The sequence below is a fragment of the Myodes glareolus genome, chromosome 2, assembly GCF_982192425.1.
Source record: "Myodes glareolus chromosome 2, mMyoGla1.1, whole genome shotgun sequence".
In the NCBI taxonomy this organism is placed as follows: Eukaryota; Metazoa; Chordata; class Mammalia; order Rodentia; family Cricetidae; genus Myodes; species Myodes glareolus.
In genome coordinates, this window is record NC_142027.1 from 59,128,955 (window position 1) to 59,155,031 (window position 26,077).

At 37.3% G+C, this 26,077-nt stretch overlaps 1 protein-coding gene across 3 annotated transcripts in view; it reads left to right on the top strand.

Annotated features, from left to right (window-relative positions):
• Cblb (Cbl proto-oncogene B) overlaps positions 1-26,077 on the top strand; it is a 183,224-nt gene that overhangs the window by 78,586 nt on the left and 78,561 nt on the right. For all 3 annotated transcript variants that reach the window (XM_048454293.3, XM_048454296.3, XM_085685539.2), the window contains exons 4-5: positions 5,385-5,531; positions 22,151-22,307. In XM_048454293.3, coding sequence (XP_048310250.3) covers positions 5,385-5,531; positions 22,151-22,307 — 304 coding nt within the window. The remainder of the gene's footprint in view (positions 1-5,384; positions 5,532-22,150; positions 22,308-26,077) is intronic.

The window sequence follows — 26,077 nt, forward strand, 5'->3', positions numbered from 1 at the left end:
AATGTCCAGTGTGGATCTCTGGATCAGGCTAGGAATTAAAGCTTGACTTTTTTTTTTGTAAAGCAATCTCTTTTTAAATTTTCTAACCAATTTTCATACCTAATTTGTTAATATTTTATTTAGCATACAAAATTAAATTTATTGTTGCAGTTTCCTGCTTAACATTACATTTTGTTTTCATCCCAACTTTTTTTGTGTATCCTCTTCCCCTTCTTAATAGTCCTCTTCTACTCCCCAAGTTAATCATCAGTTCACAGATTCCAGGAAGCTCATTGATGTATGTTGTAATGAGGCCGCTCATTTGTTCCCGGCCACCCAGTATTTAACTGAAATAATCACACAGAAACTGTATTATTTAAATCACTGCTTGGCTCATTAGCTCTAGCTTCTTATTGGCTAACTCTTATTTATTAATTTAACCCATCTCCATTAATCTGTGCATCACCACAAGGTCATAGCCTACCATCAAAGTTTCAGCACATCTGTCTCTGGTGGCGGCTCCATGGCTTGTCACTCACTCTACCTCCTTTCTCCCAGGATTCACTTTAGTTTTCTCTGCCTACCTAAGTTCTGCCCTATCAAGAGACCAAGGCAGTTTCTTTATTCAGCAATGATATTCACAGCATACAGAGTGGAATGCCCCATCAGATGTAGGTAGGCTGAAGATAATCCTAATACCTTTGTTCCAGTCCAAGTTGTTTCTGGGCATACTCCTCACTTGTCTTGTGGCTTGAAGTAAACACAAAATCTTCTGGAGTGAACAATTGCTGGCCTTTTCTGTTTCTTTATTCTGGTACTGTGACTAGAATCAAGCCACCGAGTGCCACTTCTAGGTATTGGACTTAAAAAAAAAAAAAAAAAACAAAAAACAACTTTGTCACTCTCCTTACAGATCTTGACAACTTTTAGTATGTGGACAGAGGGAGTGACTAACAATCGGCTCTATTAACTGCCAGGTCTCTTAGCAATAGACTGTTCTCAGCAGGGAGAACTGAAAGGCAAGGCTGACATCAGCCACATCTCCCGATTCCTCAGGAACGAGAGTGCCCAAGGTCAGCAGTAGTTTGGAGCACCTCTACGCCTGTCTTGGAGGCACTATGTCACAGATGCAGTAGACATTGCTCCTTAACTGGACCTGAGTTTCCTTCTCCATGCTTCCGTGCTTTATGTGCTGCTTTGGGTTTCTGTTAGCCTTGTTTCACCTGATCAAGAGTTAGAAGCATGTGCTCTAGCTTTTAAATGTGAGAACTATATTATTAATAGTTTCTGATAATTTATGATCCTTTGTTTCTGCTACCCAAAGCCACACATTCTCATGAAGTTCGGACTTCAGTAATTAAATCTCTTTTAAAGTTTTTGACTACATCTGGCTTTTTATTTCTTCCTTGATTTATAACAGCTATTTCTCCCATGGAGCAAACGAGCAACGTGCAATCTCACTAGATTATATGCTTTGTGCATCTCTCCTGTTCAGTGTTTGCTGCCAATGAAAAATTGATGTTATTAATTCATTTTCAACATTAATTCATCAAGTCATAGTGGCCATGATTAGGGCATACCACCACCCTTCATATGTTTTATTGTAATGTTCTCTCTTTGTGTCATTTTGTGCCATGGTTTACTAATAGTAGCCTTCTATATCCCAGTATCAGCTGTTTATTCTTTGTCCTTACTGATGGCTCGAGCCATCGGAACTACTTGGACTTACTCATGAACAGTGAAGTGCCGTCATTCTGCTTCAACCATATTTATCATTGGGCATTCTAACAGACTTGCTTGAGTTTCAGAGCTTGATCCACACCATTGAAAGGGGATACAGTGTTAGAGACTGAACCAGGACAGAAGGGTGTCCTGCAGCTTAGGTAATGACTGTGACATTGTGGATGTATTAGGCCCAGTTTTCAAGGAGCAGTGAACCTTCCTTTACTTTTCTCTTCCTGCTTGCTTGTTTACTTTTACTTCTCCCTGCCTCCTTTTCAGCCTCCTGCAATGTTGACATCTTCAGCAGTTCTATAGTCATTACTGAAACCTAATTTCTGGTTGGTTCTTATTTCAAAATATCTTACTCTGAAACAATTTTTCGTAAACAAAGCTCCCCACAAAACCAATGTAAAATGGCTCAAATTGTATAAATGGTATTGAGGACTTTTTCTTGTAAATGAAAGAATTGAAAGAATTCATAATGCCAAATCTTGTAATTAAGTCAGAATTATATTTGTAACATTAAGCCTTTGTGAACAGATTTTTTTTTTTAAAGTTGTGGTGGGGCAGGAAAGCTTTAGTTACAAACTAGTAATTAGTAATCATGAAACTGTTCGTTAATTAGTCATCGTTTCGGATCATGTGGTGGCGAATCAGGTGGCTTTAGGAAAAACTGTTTCACTATGGAATGGTTGTACGATAGGAGGAAGTGTTTAGCCTCAGAGAACATGCTCAGTGATGCTTTCTTTCTTCCCTTGTCTTTAGATGCTTAGAACGATATGTAATTTTGTATTTTATTTGAAGGTAGGATGTTGTTAAAAGCTGGGTGTCTATAACATAGAGTGTGGTGGGGAATTACATAATACATGTACTACATAGGAAAATACAGGAATGCCACAGCCTGATTACTAGAACAATGAATTTAGATGGTAATAGATAGAAGATTAAATTAACCATATTGAATTATAACCTTCACAAATCAGTGTTTTTGCCAATGAGTTCCTAGAATGGTCATTTACATTTTTGTAGTGTGTGTGTGTGTGTGTGTGTGTGTGTGTGTGTGTGTGTGTGTAAATATAATAAAATCTATTTTCTGGACTTTATGAAAATTAAGATAACATGAGACTAATGACTCCAAATACTTTTAACAACACGAGTTGGAGTTTCTTTTAAAAATACACGCCATATAGATATCTATAAATCTATATATACTTTTATTTTCTCAGGTCATGTAAAACAAACCTGATGAAACTTTAGTGACCCATTGTAGATTTTAAAAAAATTGGAACCATGCAAACAAAAAAATAAGGAGTTATTTATGTATGTACTGTTAGAGCCTCTAGATTATAAATTTAAAAATGTTCATGTTTCTGTTTTAAAGTTGAATGTCTATGTAGCCAATGAACAAATTAATTCTCTCTGTCCTCTTTCATCTCCTGTGGCTCAAATACCCAAGATTAGTAATCACTGACTTTATGCCTCTGACTTATACCTAGCAAGGAAAACTTACAAACATTTGGGAGTGATTAAAGAACAAAGACAGAAGGGGACGGAGGCAAGCATTTTAGAAAATAACGAACAGTTGGTTTATCTTAATTGCTACCATATTCATTTTTTCTTTTTCTTTCCTATGTGTCAATTGGAAGTTTGGTGGAAAACTGACCCTCTCACCTAATAATAAGACTTAATTCATTGCAGGTTTTCTAAGTGACTTTATGTTTTATCTAAGCATGGGTCTTGAAGGTCTTTTACAGTTGAGGTTGAGCACCCTTTGTTGCTTTTAGAGTGGAACAGTTTGCTTTTCATCTCCTAGAATACATGTCTTAACACCCGCCATCATTTTAATCTGGATGGATGGTCAATCATGAGACAGCCAGGTCAATCGTAACGTTTCGACCAAGAACAGGCTCGCACTTGGATCAGGTTGTGTTAAGCAGCACTACAGATGTGTTCCAGATAATGAAGAGTGCTATACAGTGATAGTGAATCTGAGATTGCCAACTTCTGACTCGTTAGGAATGAAGTTTCACAGATAATGTGTCTTATGAGAGTATTTGGCGCTTGGCTTAAGGATAAAGACATTATGACAACACAATTCATGCCTTATTGTTCCCTCTTTATTCTACTCGGCCCTTTCTCCAGTACCTACTGTGTGTTTCTCTGTTCATCTTAGGTATTTTTAATAGTGGTTTAGAAAGCAAAGCATCCACGGGTACATATTATACTATGTCTTCCAAGCATGTTTTGTTGTTGTTTTTATTGTTTTTTGTGTTCTTGTGTTTCTCTTGTCATTCAGTACAGATTCCAGAAGAACAATGGGAAGAGAATCATGACTTTTAGTAACAAAGATATTGTTGAAATACAAGGTTTTACTTATTGCAAGTTGAATTGCTCTCTATACTTCGTGTGTGTTTGTTTTCTTGAGGCAGTTGCCCCTGTCCCAGCCCCCTACACACAGAAGTACACACCTTTCAGCTTAGAAAGAAGTTAAAACTAAGCAATAAGTTAAACTTACTTAAAATTTAGGTATCAGTTTTTCATGCACGTGCTTGTGTGTGTGTGTGTGTGTGTGTGTTTGTTGGTTGAGTTCTGTCTGGTGACTGTGATTTTAAAAGAATGTAAAGTCAGTTGAAAATTCAGTTTTAAATAAGTTTGTTGAGCTTTTTATGTTTCAGTTGCTTCTTCACTATGTAGCACTGGTAGTTTGTAGTTCGGGGCCTTTTAACATAGTTTACGTCATAGACTTAAGAAAGAAGAGTAATTACAGGTGATAGTGCTATCTTGCCCTATGAAGTATATTTTAAATCATGTTGGAATCTCCAGAAGCATGGAAATTAGAAGGGAAGATCCCCACATTTACTTTCTTTCTTAGCCATCTTTGTCTCATCTTGTTTTCATTTTATCCTTTTGAGACATTTCATCCAATCTGTTTTGGCTCCTTTTCCCATATCGTAGTTGTCATAATGAAGGAAACACGCTAGAATGACCCAGGAAAGTCTGGCAATATCTGTTTCAAACCCCATCTTAGAGACATCTCATTCAGAAGTCGTAGAGACCAGTGAAGTCAGAGACACTTTGGTTCATTGGCTTGGCTCTCTCTTCAGGTCAACTATAAGTAAATGTCCCCTCATCCCATTTCACGTCATGTTGTCTTTCCCTCTGCTGTGCCCCCGTGAGCCAAAGTGGTAGCCATGCTCTGAAAAGCTGTGCTCCTAATGCTTCTAGCCCCTCTCTCTCTCCTCTGCCATCCTCTTCTCTACCTCGGGGCAATTGTGTGCCATGAAAGTATCTGTCTTCCTGCATTCTCTCGTGGCAGATTTCCCCTATGTTCCTGGGTAGAAATTGCACCCTGCCATTTGTGTCAAACATTTATATTTGATTATGCTTCTCACAGCTTTATCTTTCTCATTAAACTGTAAGCCTAATGAATAAAATTACATCGTTTTCTTTGCTCTTTTTCAGTTAAGTAAATACATGGTTAAAAGATAAATATAAATTGGTTAGGAATGTGTGTAGCGAACATTATTTTAGATGGATTCTTACGTTGAGATTAACCTACTTTTAAATTTATGACTGACTCCTAAGACTCAACTTAATATGTACAGAATTTACTTGAATTAATATAGATTCCCATTAAAGGTTACATGCATATATTTACCTCTCTTCATTCTTCCCTTGTACAGACGGAATCTCACAAAATTATCCTTGATCTTCAGTCACATGTTGGCAGAAATTAAGGCAATCTTTCCCAATGGCCAGTTCCAGGGAGATAACTTCCGGATCACAAAAGCAGATGCTGCTGAATTCTGGAAGAAGTTCTTTGGAGACAAGTAAGTCAGAGTGAACCCGTCAACCTGGTTCTCTGTGTTGTCAGCTTGTTTCTTGACTATACAGAGGAAGCATTCGGTATTTTTGATAGGATTTGCTTCTCTTCTTTTTCCTTCAGTGCTGAGGGTTTGAGCTAGGACCTCGTGTGTGCTGCTTGAGTGTTTTCTCACTGAGCTGTGGCCCCCAAACCTTGATAACCTTAGAATGATAATTGTTCCTGTTGTAGTCAAAAAATGTGTTAATAATGAAACATATAATTTTTGTTGTTAGAGTCATTGTCAGATTAGACAGAATTTATATTCTGAAAGAACTTATTGTGTCAGTTATCTCTGAGAAGCAGATACATATAAAATAGTTCATGTGAATAATTTCTTATCTTTTAATACCCATCTAGGATGGATATATATATATAAAAGATACAGAGAAATATTTACTTTAAAAAGCATAAATAGGACTGCGGAAATAGCATAGGGGAAAGTGCTTGCTGTATAGGCAGGGAGTACAGCTTGAGTTCCCAGTATCCACATAACTATTGATGGACAAGGCAACCCTCCTGTAACGCCAGCATGCTGCACATGGAGATGGGATTCCTAAAGCAAATGACAAGCTAGACTAACTATGCTGGTGAGCCCAGGATAATGTGAGAGACCTTGCCTCACATATAATGTGGAGAGTGATTGAGAAAGACATACTCAGTTTATCTCAGGCCTCTTCATGTATGAATAAACACATATGTATCTTTAGATACAAACTTGTACACACAAACACATGTACAGACATGCACATATACATATACCATGTACATTGCAAAAAAGTGGGATATTAGTTGTGTTACATTTGTTTGTGCTGTGGAATATTAAATGATTCAAAGATGTTACATTCTTTTATGTTGCATTCGTTCAATACTGTAAAGCTGTGTTATTTTGCCTACTTCAAACACCTAATTGGTCTAATAGAGAGATGAATGTCCAATAGCTAGGCAGAAGAGAGTGAAAGGCAGAGCTGGCAAGCAGAGAGAACAAATAAGAGGAGAAATCCAGGGAAACAGAGTGGGAGGAGCAAGAAAAGGAGGAGAGGAGGACACCAGGGGCCACCAACTGAGCCACACAGCCAAACCAGGAGTAGGAAGGAAAGAAAGGTAAACAGCCCAGAGGCAAAGCACAGTTAAAGAGAAGTGATATAATTTAGAACAGCTGGCTGGAAAGAAGCCACACAAAGGCCAGGCATTCATAATGTAGAGTAAGTCTCGGTGTATTTACTTGGGAGTGAAGTGGTGGGCTCCCAAGAGTTAAAAAAAGCAAAAGAAACAAAAAAAACAACTACAGACTTCTTCCTAGAGGAGATATATGTTAGACTTAGAAAAGATCTTTAAAAATGAGGTGCAAGAACCTTTCTATTTCACCCAGCTATCTGTTCTGTGTATTGTTCACAAAAGCCCATTAGGTTTAAATAAAAGCTGCGTGACCAGGGACATCACAGAGCTGCCAAGTGAAGACCAGGTGAAGACGCTTCTCATAAACACTTCTGACTCAGATACCCATGTCCATGAGCTGGTTAATGTTGGGACTGAATGTGAGAATTCATCATAATTTATGTAACACTTGGTAAACTTCGTGGATCATCCCTCAGAAGTGAACAACGGGAGGAAAGTGTCCGTGCCTTCCTAAGGTTTCCTCTAAAAAGAGCACCTTCAGACGCTCTTGCTGGAGGCAGCACACTACCCAGCACATTGATGAGTGTTTGAAAACTGGGTAGCTGTGCCTGTCTGTTAAGTAAATTGTGAACTTGGACAGGTGAAGTGTGGGCTATGCTTTGAGCTGCTCAGTGCTCTCAGGCTGGTGATTGTAGCATTGCCTTAGGCTTTGTCTTCTCTTTTCTGTCACGAAATGGTTGGCTTCTGGAGCTACTACCACGGCTAGCGTATACATACACAGAGCAGCGATTTTAACAAGCATAGAACATTCTGGTTCCAAAAATACATTTTGGTTTGTTGTTTGAAAAAGGTCTTACCGTGTGTCTTAGGCTAGCCTAAAACTTAAGGTCCTCCTTAGGCTGCCTCCCATATGCCAGGATGATAGGTGTGTGCTGCCATTCTTGGTTTGACTTCAATAAATCCTGTTGTTCACTTCTTATAATGAAATGAAAGGTGAATCTACCATTTTATTCCAGTGGTATGAACACTCTGTGTTGTAGAAATCCAGCTCTTCATAACATTTCTATATCCATTTACCATTGAGGGATTAATAGTTTCATCCTCACTGCTAATGTGAACTACAGGAGTGGAGAGCATCCTCATGAAATATGGATGAGTGGCGCACAGCAGCGATGCAAGTTCTGGAAGAGCGCCGGCGTTTGCAGCTCCTGTGTTAGCACTGAGAGCCCAGGGCACACGTGCTGACTTTCAAAATAATTTTTCTCTTAAAGCTTCTGAAAATGTATAGAACAAGTTGTTCACGGAAATTCAGTTTGAAAACTGACAATTGTGCTTTGTTGTACAGTGCTTTGTTAGGAGGTTCTTAAGAAATGACAACTGTGCTCATGTTTTTGAAGAGTCATGTTTACTTTGCTGACACCTCACAGCACGGTGAATTATGAATTTTGACACCTTGGCTTTCCTTTGCTTAGCCACAGATGCCAAGGGGCTGCTATTATTTAGAACTGTTCCATCAGGAAATCACTTAAGCTATAGTCCAAGTGCTGTCCCTGCCCACAGTCCTTCTTCCGTCCACTGAGTCTGTGACGTAGACAGGTTGAAAATAGCCTTTGATACCTTTGCTTTTAGGATGAGCATACAATTCCAAGGTGCTTCCCAAACTGATACAGGAATCGAAGTGTACTAAAGCCGTTTCCTCATTCTCAGTTGGCTGTTGTTCTGTGGTTCCCTGTGTCTTTTGAATTCATGAACAGTGAATAAATAGTGTGACATCCCATGGACTGAATTTTTTCTCTTCATCATGTTACAAATAGCTCATATTTACTTGGTTCTCATCTTAAAGAATCCCTGTTTTTTATCCTTTCCAGTGATGAAATAGGAAAACAATTTCATTTAATCTAAGCTGTGACATTACACTTCAGAACAGCATTGTTTCAAAAAAAAAAAACAGACCTATAATAAGAGGTTGTTTCTACAAACAGTCAGATTATAATTTTTTGTAATTTTTTTCTTATGGTTTCCTTCCATGAAGGGATAAAGTTATCTTTAACAAAACTTTAAGAATGAATTAAAATAGAAAACAAGTGATTCTTCATAAGACTTCCTGATACTCACACATTAATTTCATTTCAGACCTTATGAAAACAGGAATAGAAAAATGGCTTTCAGTACTGTATGCCTACTCTCTGTCTGGGGCTCAGCATAGCAGCCAATAGGCCCTGTTTGCCAGTCTCAGTAAGACAAAGTGAGCATGACAAAAGAAATAGAAAATCATGCACACTCAAATCTTTATGCAAATCCGTTTAGTATTTTAAAAGTTTAGTGTTGCCTTTTCTTCCTTATTCTATTCTCCAGGAGGTATGAGCAACATGTAGGAAAATAACATTATTGAATAAATATATCAATCTAAGTTTTACAAAATGAGACAGTCATATTCTGAAATAATCTTTATAATCCATGGAGGGAAGGCCCCATGCTGGTAATCCAGAGACATTTTCCGTCTGGCACGTTTCCCAACTCACACAAGTGCATAAACGCCTAGGAAAATAGGCAGAGGGTAAGAAGGCAGGTGAGGGGGTGGAGGGAGGGAGGGAAGAAGACTGAATGGGAGGGTCAGGGAGAAGAGGACATGGGCTAAAGTGCTCTCACACTGTGCAAGCTGTTTCTCTGAGCAGGACCACCAGCCATTAGGATTTCACCAGTGGTTCCCGAGCAAATTATTATGCAGCACCAAGTCTTTCACTTCTCTCGGGTGTTCTTTCTCACTGTGTCCATTACCAGTTGTTATGTTGAAGTTTCGACTTCCCCTGGCTTGCCATTTTGTTGGACCGTCTGTCTTCGGTAACAGCTTCTGAGACCAGTGAGATCTGTGGGAAGCAGAAGCAATCACTCCAAACATTGGCCAGAACTGCTTTAGAAATACTGAGTCTGAGATCAAGTCTAACACCCCAGACTTCAGGTTCTAGGAAACATTAGTTGATCTCTCTCTCTCTCTCTCTCTCGTTCCTTCCTCCTTGCTCTCCCTGCTTCACCCACTCTGAGCCCCCACACCCATATCACTGCAAAGAAACATCTATCCAGCAGTTTACCAGTATTTCCCCTGCACACTTCTCTGTTTTCACGCTTCACTCTGCTAATTTTCCTACCACTGCTTGGGTGACTAGTCACCCAGAGTGTGCCCAAGCGCTTCGGAGACTTTCCTGACAGACTTTATCTAAAGTGTTTTTCCACATCGTTATTGGTACCCAGGTTCCCATTCATTCTTCTAGTTTACAAGGAACGGTGATATGTTCTTGTTTCCCAGTTGAGGCATTTCCGAGAGACTAGACAGTCCACTTGAAGACAGGGACTCCATTTAACTTTGTGAGTGCCTTGGTGTATTGTCGTAGAATGTGTGGGCACTAATACTCATTAGCAGACTGTGTGCATGTACTATTTTTACTATTTTATCTAATCATGTGGATAATTATCATCTTTTCAGTTAGTTTCTGACTTCATGGAATCAGGCTCATGTATTGGTCCCTGTAGATGCCTCAGCAGAGTGCATCATTTAAGCTTGTATGAACATTATTGTACATTTAATTCACAGAAGGGGAGGAGAGGACTGTATGACCCCATAACCTATGTGAGAGAAAGACAAACAGCTTGTTTCCTCATGGGAGGAATGCAGGGTAGATATGAGGTTCTCTAGATTCTGTGGGCTCTGACTGCAGCACTTCCTTTCTTTGTCCCTGGGGACACTCCTTGGACCGTCCATGCATCCCTTTCCTCTTGTCTAATGTAGATGTGAGGTCCGGACAATATCTGTTGTCTGGTGGTGCTGTGCAAATTTAACAGGTTAGAAGCTGCCTACAAGGAGCATAATATTGTCTGGTGCATAATCAGCCAACTATATTGTGACTTTGATCTTACTTCAAATACCATATATATATTTGCTAGTTCTAGAATTAGTATAGTTACTCTTTGACTTTTGGTGGAACCTCCACATCTGGCAAACTAAAAAGAATTACAAGTGAAAATTGAATTGTTCTAAAATTATGTGTATCCCTTTGTAAAAGTGAGTTAAAGATAAATGATCTTGCTTGCTTTGGGGAAAAATGACCTTTTTATAGCTGGGTTTATTGCCTCTGCCTTTGATTTCTCAGGAAAGCGGTATGGGCTTTCTTTGGTTTTCTATATTTACTTTTTACTTTTAATAAGAAACAAGGAAAACTTATTTCTTTTCCTCTCCATTGAGTAATATATTTGTTCTTCTAGGCTATTAACTAGATCTGTTTCCCATTATAGAAAACTCAATCTAGTTCTCTTTAATTAATAGAGGGAGTACACAGTTGGAGCTGGGGACTTTGAATTGTACAATGAAACTATACAACAGGTTCACTAGGAAAAAATTTAACTAAAAATTGAAATATAAATGCAAAAATAATTTCTGTTGAAGCAGCTATTATTGTCTAAACAAATTATAGTATTTTATATCAAAATAATGACGCTTAAATATAAATTGAAGGCTTTTTTTTGCTACTGTTGAACTCATTGTCTAAAATACAAAAATACAAAGTTGTAATTTACTAATTATAAGCAGTGTTTGTTCAATATGGGATACAGCATATGAAATGATAAATACTTAAAGTTATTATTTTGCCATTAGAAATTGCCTACTTACTATGAATAGTAAGTAAGTTAATTTACGAGTGGCCATGGACTGAAGCATGAGAGGAACATTGACCTCCAAGGGAAAGCATATTGTAGAGAATGTACATTTATTAATAGAGTATTCACCCGGCCTCTTCCTGGGGATACAGTAGTGGGACTGCCTTACTGTGATATTGGTTAGTTCAAAAGGAAAATTATAGGAAATTTAGTATTTTATAAATATATTGCTTTCTCCTTTTTTTCTTTATTCTACTCTTTACTTTGAAATAAGTGTCATTAAGCATAATCTTATTTTTAAAAAGAACACATTTAAAGAATAGATCCAGATTTGCTAAACTTATAAATTCAGCCAAACAGAATAATGATTTTATTATGTCCTAGTGATTCAGGCCATTGTCAGGAAGAGGATGTTGTGGCATTATTGACCAATGATCGCCAGAACTCCATAATATCCAGAATGTTCTTGGTAATTGTGGAATTCAGACAAGGGAGGGTGAGTTCTGCTCTAGCAAGGGCTTCCTTGGCTCAGAACTGAGCATGCTCAACGCTGCTGGCTCTCTCTCACCTCTCTATACTGTATTTTAATACCTCTGCTTGTTGCTTTCTTTGCACTTTTATTTTTCTTATGCAAAGCCACACTTCTAAAGCTCAGTCATTTGTGTCCCTAAGAAAAATTGAAAGTCATTGGTATGTGTTAAGTGGAAGAGGAGGGTTCAGTTTATGTGCTAGGTGGATCACAGTGTATGTATGGTGTAGTTAAGGAATTTTACCAATGATCTTCAAATTTTAATTGTATTCTTCATTACCAACTTACTACTACTTTTCTAGCATGGGCTATTACTCGAAGTTTTGCCATATTCATGGATATATAAATTGTACATATCCATTACTATACTGATGTGTGTGTTTACCACATGCATAACACAAATAAAATGATATATACAATACAAAAGTAACGTTGATATATTCTTCACATCCTGGAAGGGATCATATGTGTATACCCTCTAGTGTCTATGACCAGCACCTACACATGCATTTTATTTAAGTATAGAAAATAAGGTTAGTTTTAACATCTTCATAAATGCCCATTGTAACTGTTCAGCTTTGCCTTCTTACCCTCTCTTGTTTCCCACTTCTCTCTTCTCTCCTGCTATTCTTTCAATTCCCCCATATCTCCCTTTTCTTTTACTTCCTTTCTCATCTTGCACCTTCTCTCTCTCTCTCTCTCTCTCCCTCTCTCTCTCTCTCTCTCTCTCTCTCTCTCTCTCTCACACACACACACACACACACACACACACACACACACACACAAGAAGGTGGAGACAGGGTGAAGTAGGAGGCCATTGTAGATGATGGCCCGGGGAGAAGTGCATGGTGTTGACCATGGAAAAAGCTACATTACTAGGACTTGCTCCTTGGTGAGACAAAGGTGAAAGGAGAGGCTTGCACCTGAAGCACCTGTCTGTGATTCATCCAGCGGGTGACTCCTATTTAATCTTGAGAAATTATTGTTCAGACTCATGTCCTTTTCCTTCTCTTCCTGGCTCCCTCTACCCTTCCTCCTCTTCCCTCCCCCTCTCCTTTCCCTCTCACCTTGCCTGTTCCCTCCTCCAGTCTCCCAACTCTTTCTGTGTGTGCACTGCTTAATGATGAAACTACATTAGTGACATTTTGACATCATTAGTGTTTTCTGAATGAGTTCTTGATATTAAGTTATTCACTTAATATTCATTTCTAAAATTATGTCTCCAAACTGTTTTTGAAGTATAGTTTAGAAAACTCTCCGGGTAACTTCTGTGTGAAAAAAAAAAAAGAAACAAAAAAGAAAGAGAAATGATGTAATTATATTTTACTTTCAAAAAGTTTAAATAGCCAAAACATAACTCTCCCACAAAATTCCAATTCCATAATTTTCTTTTCATTAATTATTTTCAGCTAATTAGTTTAGAGCTGATTTATTAACAAAAAGGTTTAAGATTCATTCTCAGAAATTCTTGTACATTTTTGCTTTTTGAATAGTTAATCTTAACAAAAGCCAGTACTTTCTATAATATTTATATATAGTACTTTCTATAATATTTATATATAGTATTTTCTATAATATTTGTATATAGTATTTTCTATAATAGCTTATAGCTTCATTACAATATTAAGTATGCTTCAAAATATTTAAAATAAATTGCAATATGCTTAAAAAGAGATCTCAAATTAAAATATTACTAGTAAAACCATTTTCCTTTGAATCAGAGATCCTGTTTGCTAAACCCTGGGAGCTTTCCTGCCATTCCTCCTTTGCCTTAGATGTTTTGACCCTGGTAGAAAGGTGAGAGACAGGAAGGCAGGGTATCAGGAGATTGGTAGCTTCATCTTGTAAGGCACCAGTAATATTCTCCCAGATGACTGGAGAGTTGTGTTTATTGCCCATTATAAAAAATCTGGTTTTTTAAAATTCCAGACTCTACATAACTAAGAGTGCCACTGTGTGTGTGTAACACTTGGCATCCTTATAGAGAGAATTAAGGCTTAGGGAACACATGCAGAGACAGCTGAAGTTTTCATCATTGCATTGCTATGAGTAAAACACATCTTTTATGTTGACCCAGAGCCTGGAGACATTTGCCAGCATCCATGCAACTGAAAACTAATTTCCTAGGAGCTTGGAAGCTGAGTAGCATTCCTGCCTCTGCAACACCTTAGATTCACTTTTGGCTGGTAGAAAAGTTATTCAATTTTATAGCAAAGTAATTGATTTTTTTTTTACAGTCAGCATATGGAAATATATTACTGACTCCTAAATATTCATTGCTGGCTGCTAAATATTCATTTTATATCTCGAATGTTGATTTACTGTGAAGAATAGTAAGTAACTGTAGTTTTTTTCTCCTTTCTTTTCTTTTTTACTCTTTGGAGGCCCCTCACCCGCATTCCAAATAATAGCTTGGATTATTTCTAGCCAGCTTTCTAACTTACATGGTCCTGTCTCTAACTACTTTTTTGCCTCTGGGCTTTTTAACCTTTCTTTATTCTATTTATCATACTTTCCTTCTTACTCTTTGGCTGACTGTGTGGCTATATGACTAGCCCCTGGAATCCTCCTCTTCTTTTTTACTTGCTCTTCTCTCTTCTTTTTTCAAATCTAGATTTCTCCTGTTTATTCTCTCTGCCTGGTGACCATGCCTATTTTATCTTCCGTCTAGATGTCTTTGCATCATTAGACAAATATTCCACAGCATCAACAAATGTAACACATTTTAAACTAATATTCCACAACATAACTTTTTCTTGTTTAGTTCTAGTTTTGCCCTTCTTTCTGTTACTTTTTGGTATCTGAAAAATATGAAGCCTAACCTGTGCTTCAGACTTGTAATCCTAGCTCCTCAAAAGAGTAAGGTAGGAGAATCACAAACTGAGGGCATGCCTGGGCTGCAGAGACAGTTAATGTCGAGCCTCAACTACTTAATGAGACCTTGTCTTAAAGTAGAAGTACCTGATGGTATACCTAAATATGCTCAGTGTATGTAGTTTCTCCAATAAAGGTCTTAGAATATGGTTGGATGCCTTTTCTTTTTGTTTACTTTTATGCTTAGACTTCTAAGGCTTCACTCATTGCTAACTGACTTTATTGGCCAGTATTGAAAGATTTAAGAGGAATTCTGTTTTATTATTGACTTTTTTGTGTGTGTTTTCGACACTGAGCTCATTGTTGAAAGGAAGATCATTTTAAAGCACTCCACAAACTTCTGTGGAATTATTTTCTACTTCTAATGTGTATATTTTTTTAATTTTGCTTAATCTGACCATAGCCGATCAAAGGCAGCTTGCTTTGAACATGAACAGTTGTATCCCCTGCACCTTCCAAATGTTAATGAACTTTCTGAGGAAATATAATGAAGACCAGTTGTGCTTTAGGAAGATGTGAACAAATGCCCAAAGCTTTAAGAAGAGAGTTGGCTGTTCTGTGGTCCATGAAGAAAATGGAAAAATTATATCAGGAATTTTAATGCATTTTTATAAGTGGTGTTTTTGCAGTTTCCCTATTCCTTTCTACCAGTAAGCATATTTCCAAAGTCAAAAAATAAATATGAGTGTTACTGTGGTGATTTAGGTTCCGTTAGGGAGTTCTTGTTCTGCTGGTTAACAAAGATGACAGAAAAATGAATTTGAAAGCATGATGACCATTTTCTTAACATCTGAAAGAAAAGCAATAGACAGGCAAGCTGAAAATTCCAGCAGCTGCCAGGAAGAGGGGACTGCAGAAAGGAAGACAGAGAATCGTACCTTATAAGCTAGGGTCTAAGGAAATAGACAGGTTCAACCATGGAGGTCAGCAAGCAGCTGCATTGAAGAATGGAGCAGGTCATGTGTGATTCAGAGAGTCAAAATGTCCAGAAGGTCATTGAAAGAGACTTTTTAATAATAAAGAAAAAAGTCCTTCCCAGAATAAAAAGCAGGAGTAGGTTAAGCTATGAGAACAGAAGTTCCATGAATAATGTTATTGTGAAAGTCAAGGGAAATGTAAAGATAGTATTTTCTTATTTCTGTAAATGTAGATCTCTGAATGTAGATCTCAGACTAGAAATGGGGTAATTGTTCACTCCACCAAGAAATGCTTGTCTGTGCTACAGCAAAGTGTCACAGACTTTTTCTAGGAAGAATGCCTATCACAAATGGTGTCTGTGACTTTCTCTGTGCAAGTTGAGATGTAGTTAGCTCTAAGTATGAACATCTCTAGTTACCATGGCTATATCCTGTGAAGTATGAGTGATCCTGAGGCATCTATCAGTGATGCTGATGTGCTCTTTCTGCCCTGCTGGAAAACAATTGGTTTTCCCTTATTGATGGAGCAGCAGAGCAAAGATAGCCCGATAAGAATCTATTTTCATATCCTTCAAGAAATGTAGTCATTACAAAAAAGATTGGATTTAAGTAATAACTATTTACAAAAATGTCAGCAGGCCTAGGAATCAGAGTCCTAATGCTCTGCATCCATAATGAAAAAAATAAAATCAAACCAGCAGACATCTTCTGAATACCCTGTTACATTCTGTACAAAGCGAGCCTTCACTTTAGAAGTGCTGACACTGAAGATCTGTTTGGTAAGGTGATTATGCTGAAAAATCCAGCAAAAACTTTAAAATAAGAAATGAGTTAATACAGATAGGACAGATTATCTTCAAAGCCCAAATGACATTATATATGGATGAACTAGAATCAATTTTCCAAACAACTATCACCACATGAAAACTAACAAGCAATAAAAGTCTTGATTTATTATTAAAAGTCTGTATTATCTATTCTCATGCTCTCTTTTGATATTCAGTAGTAACTTTAATGTAACACTTTAAGAATAACTTTTAAATAATTCAAGTTTAATGTTCATGGATAGAGGAATGCATAATGTTAGGCAATGAAGTTCCATGAAATGAACACACCAATATAAAAACATTCTGAAGAAGGTATCAGCATGTCACCTGACCCTGTTTTCAGAGCTCTTGCTTGCAGCAAGTCCCTTGCAGTTAAACACCCTCCCACCCAAGTCTCACTTTGTAGTATGATGGAGTCACTAAGAATTAAACAGTATGTCTTGTATTCCTCGTTAATGATGTTGGCTCATCTCTTTGTTGTGCTCATAGAAGTCCCCTATTCTTGTGTGCAGCAGTGTTTAATTTATTTTTCTTGTTCCGTTATGCAAGTATTCATTGTATTGTGTGTGGTATCTGAATGACTATCAATAAAGAACTGTTCTATACACCTCTTCAAAGTATTTATGCATTTCTGATGGTTGTATTTGAGTTCAGGCCTTCATCTTTAGTAGGCTCCCCAGGATTTCTTGAAGCTCTTATAGTCACTTCTGGCCATGTCATGCTCCACCTTGTTCCACATCCCTTCAGCACTTTCTAATGGCTCTCAACGTGGGAGACTGAACTTTCATCATACTTAGATTTTCTTTGCTCTGAAGTCTAATGAAATTGAGCCTATCATTGTATGTTTATTCAACATCTTAACATGTTGTTTCCTTTTAATTTTGTTTGTAGCGTCTTCTCATAAACAGTCCCTTCTCCATTCATCATTTACTTTATGCTTTAAAATCTTTGGCTCAGTTTAAATTGTATGCCTGCTCCAAATGTGTGCAGATATCTTTCTGTGTCTCTTCTAAGAAAACTTTGTTTCATTGTTAGGTTTAAAATACCTCAAATTGATTTCCTAAAAGAATACTAGTGTCTGGTGATCAAGATTCAGTTCCTTACCTACTTGTATCCACCAGCATTCATAAAGAAGTATCTTTTTAAAAATGTACTTTACAAATATTTGACCTTATATAGCAAAATGCTAATTGGGTTTTGTTATTGTTGTTGTTTTTGGTTTTTGTTTCCTAAAACAGCAGTTTTTCCATCTCTGTTTGCCTATCCATGTCTCATCGCCACTGTGTTAATTGTGAAGGACATAAGCTTGTTTGTGTTCTTTTGAAAATTATTTCATTTAATCTTGGTTATTAATAGTTTTCTGTGAGATTTCAAATCTGTTTGTTTCTACTGCAGCAGTGCCCTGTGGAGTTTTGACTGAGGTTATATTGAATCTATAGATCAATTTAAGGAGAAGTGACAACCTCATAATACTGAGTCTGCCAGCCTACTGGAAGGTTATATATCTCCTTAGGACTTTGCTATTTCTGATTCTGCATGTGCCTTGACCTTGCTCTTCTTCTTTTAGCTCCCCACTCTCAAGTGTTTCATATTTTCAGATGCCATTACGTCATACAGAATTTTAGAGTTTTAGATTCTAGTCCAGGTTTGTAATGCTATTTCGAGAAATGATGAAAATGTTTAACATTGGACCCTTAATGCCAGTAATTAGATAAAAACTAGTTTGTATAATAATGTGCTGTGAATATATTTACATGATAAATATCATTCTGTGCAATTCCAGTTGCTGTAATAAAGTCTTTCCGTCATTAAACATGAATTTATTTGCTTTTGGTTTGGTGGTCTTCCACATAGCACTGTCTTAAAGAGACAGGTAGGTGAGACTTTACACTACCTGCTAGGTGCTTTTTTAGACCAGTGTTTCTTAGACAGAATCTCATGGAACTAGACTCTCATTCTGCACAGGCTTTGAACCTTGTTACCAGTTTGCCCACTAGAAATGCTGTGTAAATTCTCCTCTTACCACATATGTCTGCTATTTCCTGTTTCCAGACACCATTGCCCTTGTTCTTCGTCACACCTTTGTTATGTGAAATTGCCCTCCAAGTGTTGCACGTAAAACACAGAGCCTTGGATGGTCTAGACGTTCCATGAAAATGTTTCGCTTTCCTTTTTTTCTGTACTGATTTTCTAACATCCATCTTTCATATCTTAAAATTTCAAGGCTTTCCCATTAGACAGACACATGCTTCCTCTTTGACACAGGTGACAGTCTAGCTGATTGAGTCACCTCTCACTTGCTGACCCACTGACCCCCTTGCCGTTTTGTCTTCTTGTGTCTAACTGACCTCATTTCCTTATTATTTCTCCAATAATGTTTATTTTTTCTGTACAGATTAAGATATGGTATCTAAACAGCATGATATCACGGCCTTGTTTAGCGTGTTGCTTTCTCTGAGGCATTATGTGGAACAACTTTCCACTTTTGTAAGAGATTACTGTATTGCATATGAGCAATGGTAAGCTGAAAGAATCACCGTTCTTATCCTTACTAAGATTCTAAAAGTTCAGAGGTCATACCGTGGAAACTGTTGTCTAGGTACCCACTGGTCTTTCTACTTGTCTTGTGTATTAAACATCACTTGTGTTTGGTCTGAAAAGATGGCACTGCAGACAAAGGCACTTAATGCCAATCTGATCCCCTGAACTTAATCCCCATGACCAGTATTGTGGAAGGAGAGAACTAATTCTGGCAATACACACACACATACACACACATGAAGACATGCTCCTGTGCATAAACACAGAAAAATGCATGTAATAAAATGAAAATAATTGTTCCAGTATATTTTCATGGTATTTGCCTGCAGTTAATGAGATTTATGATGAATGACAAGTGGCAACTGGAGAAGATTAAATTTTCTGTAGTGTTGTGAGACACTGAAGCTCAATTTGGCCCATTTATGCCTCTCTGTTCCTTTGTTTCTCTTCTCTCCCTTTGCCTCCAGTCATTGTCAAGACACACAAGTTTGCAATTATCAGTGAAGCATTTTGCCATCAATATTTTCTCCCTCAGGCTTCGTCTTGTGGCCATTGATGCTTGCCTTTGTGAAGAAGCCCAGGATGCAAGAATTTGAAAAACAGTCTTCTTTTCTTGCCCATAAAGACAACTTTGCACTCTACTTCTGTTCTTCCCATTCTGCCCACTCTTCCTCCCACCCCCAGACTTGATCTCTGCTGAGCCCACAGAAGTGGGGGAATACTTATAGTAATGATTCTGTGTGATAAACCAGCCAAATAATGCTCTGGTTTCCCATCCTTCATTACGAACTTTAAAGAAGGTTCCAATGAATATGTACTTGAAGCCTTAGGGTTTATCATAAATGAATTATGATAAAATCTCATTATACAGCTTCTATGAAAATGTGTCTTTTTATGTTGAAATTATTGCTCTGCAGTTGTATGTTGCATCAAAGTCTTAAAAGTAGCTGTATTTTACATGTTTTTCTCTGAAAAATCATGAAATATTCAAAATAGATTATAATCTGTGTGGATTTTAAGTATCAGATAGTCATAATTTTAGGGTAACATTAAAGTGTTTATCAGAGCCATTTTGTTTTGACTTTTATACTTTACACACACAAAAGACTGAAGTTTTCCATTCAGCCACTTTATTCATGCAACTTATGCTTTTTAAGTAAAGTACCATGATGCTCTTCCAGAAAAAAAAAGATCTATCTGTATCATTCTGAAATTACGAGCCCTTTCACCAACACTTGCCCTCTGCTTATTATGTATGAGTTTTGTTCTTTGTGTCTGGTCAGTACTGGGACCTTTAATTTGGAAAATGATTAGCTGCCTCTTGGGCAGACTTTCATTGTCACTGCAATGTAGCTGGACTAATGGTATCCATACACTCCTGTAAGTCACTAGCTTCCCAATATTACTAGAATTTTTCCTTGTTCTTTTAAAGCAGCAACATTTTGTTAACCTTAATCAGAGGCTGACGTGTGTTTCTCTTAAATGGCATCTGATGTGGTGTCTCCCTTCAGTTCTCTGTGGTTTCCTGTTTTTTCTCATACATAGAGAAAAGTCTTTTGAGGTATTAAGCCTCTTAGCTTTCTTCTTTAATGCTGCACGAAGCCCATGCTTCCCTGCAAGTCCAGTGTCTTCTGGCCTGTCTTGTCATTTCTTATATACTGCTTTCTTACACACTGGAATTCCCCCAGGTCTTGTTGAGTGTTCAATCAGAAGGGTTTTCTGTTTTCCCCACCTGTATCCCTTAGCATTAAAAATCCTGCTTCCAGAGTGTTTGTTCCCCAAAGCTGTAGGTGGTCTTAGGCCCTTCCATAGTTAAGTGCCTCCAACATCTTTGCTATTTAGGTAGATATGGTCCATCAGTGGCTTTGAGCAACTAGGAGAGTCGACACCAATTAGGAACACATCATAACTGTTCATTCTTGGGACCCAACCAGATCACAGAATAATTTAGGCTCTAGATTCTCTGTGACAGAAAGCCCATTAAACGATTTAAACTATGCTACTATTTGACTGCTGTTGATAATGATAATAATTCAGAATATTCAAGTTGTAGCTAAACTTCATTGAAAAAAATTGGTATTGAGCGAGGCCAGAGAAATTTTAACTCATTTCTGCTTATTTTCTCTAGAGACAATGGTAAAGAAAAACCTAAGATTTAAATATGTACTATCTTTCTGGAGCATGCATATAGCTTTTGTGTCCTGTTTTGAAGACTGAAATATCAGTGTTTAAGATATGAATAGTTTCTTCCTTCCATGTATTTATGAATAGGAATGTGGCATTGTGAAAGGAGGAAAGGTTGCTAAGGAACAGATAGATGATGGGTGTCACAGATTTCCATGGTGGAAAGGAGGATGGCTAAGTAGTGAAAATTGCTAAGTTTGAGGAATGAGAGACAGGTCATTTCTTAATCCATTCAGGGGGTACTCTCAAGTTCTGAAATATTATATATTTAAATTTGCTATATGATATATAATGAAATATATTAATTGGTAGATATTGAGTAAACAAATTTCTACAAGATTTATAAAAGAAGCCTTCCAGTTGCATTCATAGGGAAGGTCAGAGAACATGTGCTTTTCACTTCTACAAACTGCATCTGAGAGGTGGTAAGTGATTGGTCAATAGTTAAACTGCTTCGAGTATACAAAAAAAAAAATCATGATGCCTAACACTTTGACAAGAATGCCCTCTACTTGTAATGCTTTGAGATATATCTTTATAACCATGAACAGAATGAAAAACTAAGATTCTTGTTAGATGCTTAGCAAATGCAGAATAATCAAGTGAATACTACTTAAAGAAACCTGAATGAGCAATATTTTCAACTATTCAAATACAAATGCAATTGTGTGTGTGTGTGTGTGTGTGTGTGTGTGTGTGTGTGTTTGAGATCGTGTTTCCCTGTAGCAGTCCTGGCTGTTCTAGAACTCACTTTGTACACCAGCATGGCCTTAAACTCACAGAGATCCGCCTGCCTCTGCTTCCCAAACTTGGATTAAAGGTGTATGCCACTACCACCTGGCTCAAATCTAATACTAATAACATCATGGTTTACTTCTTTTTTTTCAGTGGAAGCTATATTTTTATTGACACCTGATTCATTGAGTCGTCTTTTTCCCTTTCACAGAACCATTGTACCATGGAAAGTCTTCAGACAATGCCTGCACGAGGTCCATCAGATTAGCTCTGGCCTGGAAGCAATGGCTCTAAAATCAACTATTGACTTAACTTGCAATGATTACATCTCAGTTTTTGAATTTGATATTTTTACCAGGCTATTTCAGGTAAGATATATACCTACTTAATCCATCTGTCCCTCCTTCCCGTCAGAGCTCTGTGTATGTTTCTTTTTTTTGTCACATGCATACGAAATACACAAACATATGAATAACGTCAGACTTGGCAGCCAGTGATCATTCCTCTAAGTTTAGAGTGAGTCCTATGGTACAGCCTTGGAATATCAGGTCATGTGATCCTGATAAGTTGCTTGTTAGTTTTAGTGATTCAGGGAAAGAAATTGTTTTAAATTCCCTTGTTAACGTTTTTACTTTGTTCATCCTTAAGCCCAATGGCTAATAGATTGAAACCATTATAGGTGGGTGTTGGCCAGGTGCATTTCATCTGTTTGGCAATGGCAATTTTTTGATCAGAAGGTAAACACAGAGCTGGAAATAGGTCACTGATTTATCTATATTGTACAGGGTCTTATATCTCTTTATAAATTGTTTTTATCTTTGAAGAAGTTTTAACGAAGTTTTCCATGCCAGCAAATATTCTTCATCAATATATTTTTCAATGCCTGTATAATATTCTGTCACAAGTTTGTAACAATATTAATTTACAAAATTCTCATCAAAATTTGTTTTTCTTTATCCAATGATAACTTGTGTTATTTATCGTTTTTAACTTTTTAACATTCATCATTATTTTTATATAGATATTCAAAAGCAAGTGGCATAATACTGAAACAGTCATGTTTTTTTGCTCCTTAAAGATATCCAAAGTGAATTCCTCGCAATGCAAAAAATTGATATTTGTGTTTTGAATATGACTTTGCCACTGAAATGCATATGGTCTATGGGATTTAATTCAAGCACTTACAAAATGAAATATTCCATTGATATGTTACAATTCTGCTTGTAATAATTGTAGTGAATATGCTAAGACTGACTAGACAACAAGCTCATTTGTGTTCTGAAAATATTATTTTAATCTGGAATATGATATGTTTTGACTGTGATATTAGTAAATAAAATATTAGAGTATGACACAGACCTCTTGTTTCCCATGCTGTATGACTTGTGTATGTAGCACTAGCTGCAAAGTCTAGGTGACTGATTCGTTTAACCAGGAAGCACTTCCTGGAATGAACTTAACATAACTCATTATCAGGAAAACAACAGACTTTGGCGAAAAGCATAGTTAGGGTAGATTTTACTTTATCACAATTTAAAAATCATAGCTCTACATTTTATGTGGGTTAAGACATTTGATAAAATACTGCAGAAAGTATGTGTTTGCTTTTTAAAATTTCTAGTTGCTTAATTTTCTTGATGTATATGTGTTGTGAGCCTATTTTTAAATTATTTTGATAATATAAATAAAACCTGTAGTTTTAAATGATTGTAGGAAGACTTTCAGAAAAGCATCATGCTACCCAATTACTAATTATTTACAGCATAAAGTTCTCCAGTATTAAAGATAATTTTGCAGAACAAAGATTTCATTTGTAATGGAAATCAAGGATTCTAAAGGATCAGAGTTTTGATTCTTCACTTTGTGATGAAGAAAGCTTATATCATTTTCACTATTAAACATAGCTTCCCCTTAGAGTCTGTTTTTCTTTACTGTTCTAGTTATTTGGTGGTGTCTGTGTGTGTGTGTGTGTGTGTGTGTGTGTGTGAGAGAGAGAGAGAGAGAGAGAGAGAGAGAGAGAGAGAGAGAGAAATTCTCAGAGAAAGACACACAGACACAACTGTGGGTGACTTTTTAGAGTGGGCATCAAGAGCTCTAAAGCCTCCATTGTATATTAAAGGTATGTAGGCAGCTTCATTTTGGTTATATGTGTACCCATTTTACCCACACTGCTGTTCAGCCTGTGCATACATTGTCTTATTTGTAGTTATTCTTAAAGATAGCCAAGTAGCCTTAATATTCTGAGGTTTGATTATCCTGTGTGTATTTACTGCAGTGTGAGAAAGAAAGGAAAATCATAGGTAACATGACAGCTGTAGACAGGTTTTTGTCCCACCAGCCAGCTCCCAAATAACCACACAGAGACTTATTAATTCCAAATGCTTTGCCAGTAGCTGAAACTTGTAACCAAACAGCTCTTACAACTTAAATTAACCCATATTTCTTATTTATGCTCTTCGACGTGGTATTACCTTTTTTCAGCAAGGCATATTCTTCTCTGCTTCCTCTGCAACTGGCTGGCACATCAGCTCTTCTTCTTCCTAGCATTCTCTCAGTCTACCTCTCCAGCCTAACCTCATTTGTTTATCTGTTGGCCGATTGGCTCTCTATTAAACCATTGAAAGCAAAATATCTTCAAAGTGTATGAAAGGATTATTCCACAGCAGACAGCTGTGATAACCTTTCACCTGGGCAGGTTGTTGGTAATTGTTTCAAAACTGTTAATTGTGGCAGTGGCTCACCAAATCTGATTAATCTTCTAATTTCTGAGATTCTTCATTACCTCTGGTTTCTGTACTCACTATCTAAATACTTTAACCGTGCTCATACCACATGTGGCTTCAAATGTGAGGAAATTGATTTTATATTTTTTATTGACCTTTAAAAATTTTTATTGACCTTTATTTTTACATATAATTAAAGTGATAATTTTTTAAAATTCTCTGTTATCAAAACTTTTTTATTTGTGTTGCCTTTATAAAAATGTAAGTTTTTAAGTGCTTTAAGTGTATAAGCTTCTGTTTTATTATAACTTGATGATGGTGGATCACTAGTAAATAATTCTTAGAGTCCTGTATTATTGGTGGCTTAGAGTTTTCCATATCATCTGAAAGTGGAATAGGTACTCTTGGGGTTTGTGGTCTGAAGTAGAGAGAGCAGCATGGCTGTTTAGGAAGCAGTGAAGAGATGCCAAGGGGAGAGAAGTGCAGGAACGATAGGACTAGTAGATCTTTCCTTCTTCTGCCCTTATCCTTAAGTTCACAGGGAACTTAATAAATGCTGGGGAATCTGGGAAGGAAGTGGCTGTGCTCTGTGGTTTTCCTCCACTTCCTCTTCTGACCTTTGTCCTTCTCTTTTTCCTCTTCAGGTCAGTGGGAGAGGCTGGAATAGTAAGGTATTAGAGTCATGTAGTGTATACCTGAATCTTTCCCCCTATTCCAAAGCTACAACTTGGTTTCTGTCCCCATTGTCCTACTGCTGGGAAAGCCTGCATCCCTGAAATCCAGCACACTGCATTAGTGTGATGTGGGAGCATGGTGGTCGGCTGTGAAAGGAATATCCTAGTCATGGCGGAACACCTAGCAGTGATAGGATGGAGAAGCAACTAAGAGGAAGCTGTTAGTGATAGCGAGTTTCCAGAGAGTAGCTGTGGAGAATAGCTGAGTCTCCCCTCCAACAGATGTTGGTACAGCTCTTGAATTCACTTTAGTATATTCTGTTGCTGTGTAATAGCCTCCCGGTAATTTTGTGAGGAAAAAGATCTCCTTCAGTTCTAGACGAATGAGTTATAAAAATAATTAGTTAAAGAATTATTTTCGCCAAAGTATTTGCTTTGCTTTCTTTTAGCCAGGGATGGGGTTTGGCTGTGCTGGGTGGGTTGTATTCACATCAGCACAGACTCATCCTATCACATAAATATTTCTGCAACACGCAGCTGGCCCTCTAGCGTAATGTCTCTGGGACTGGCTTTAGCCTTCAGTTTCATCTTGTTTTTTAATTGTATTTTGATCTTTTAGTTGGTTTTCTTTAAAGTTTTGGATTATAACAACACATTTCAAGAATTTGTGTGGACGTTAATGGAAGCAGCTCCAGTATTTGTTTGATGTTCACTTTTGCCTCGTCCTCCTCAGATGGTGGA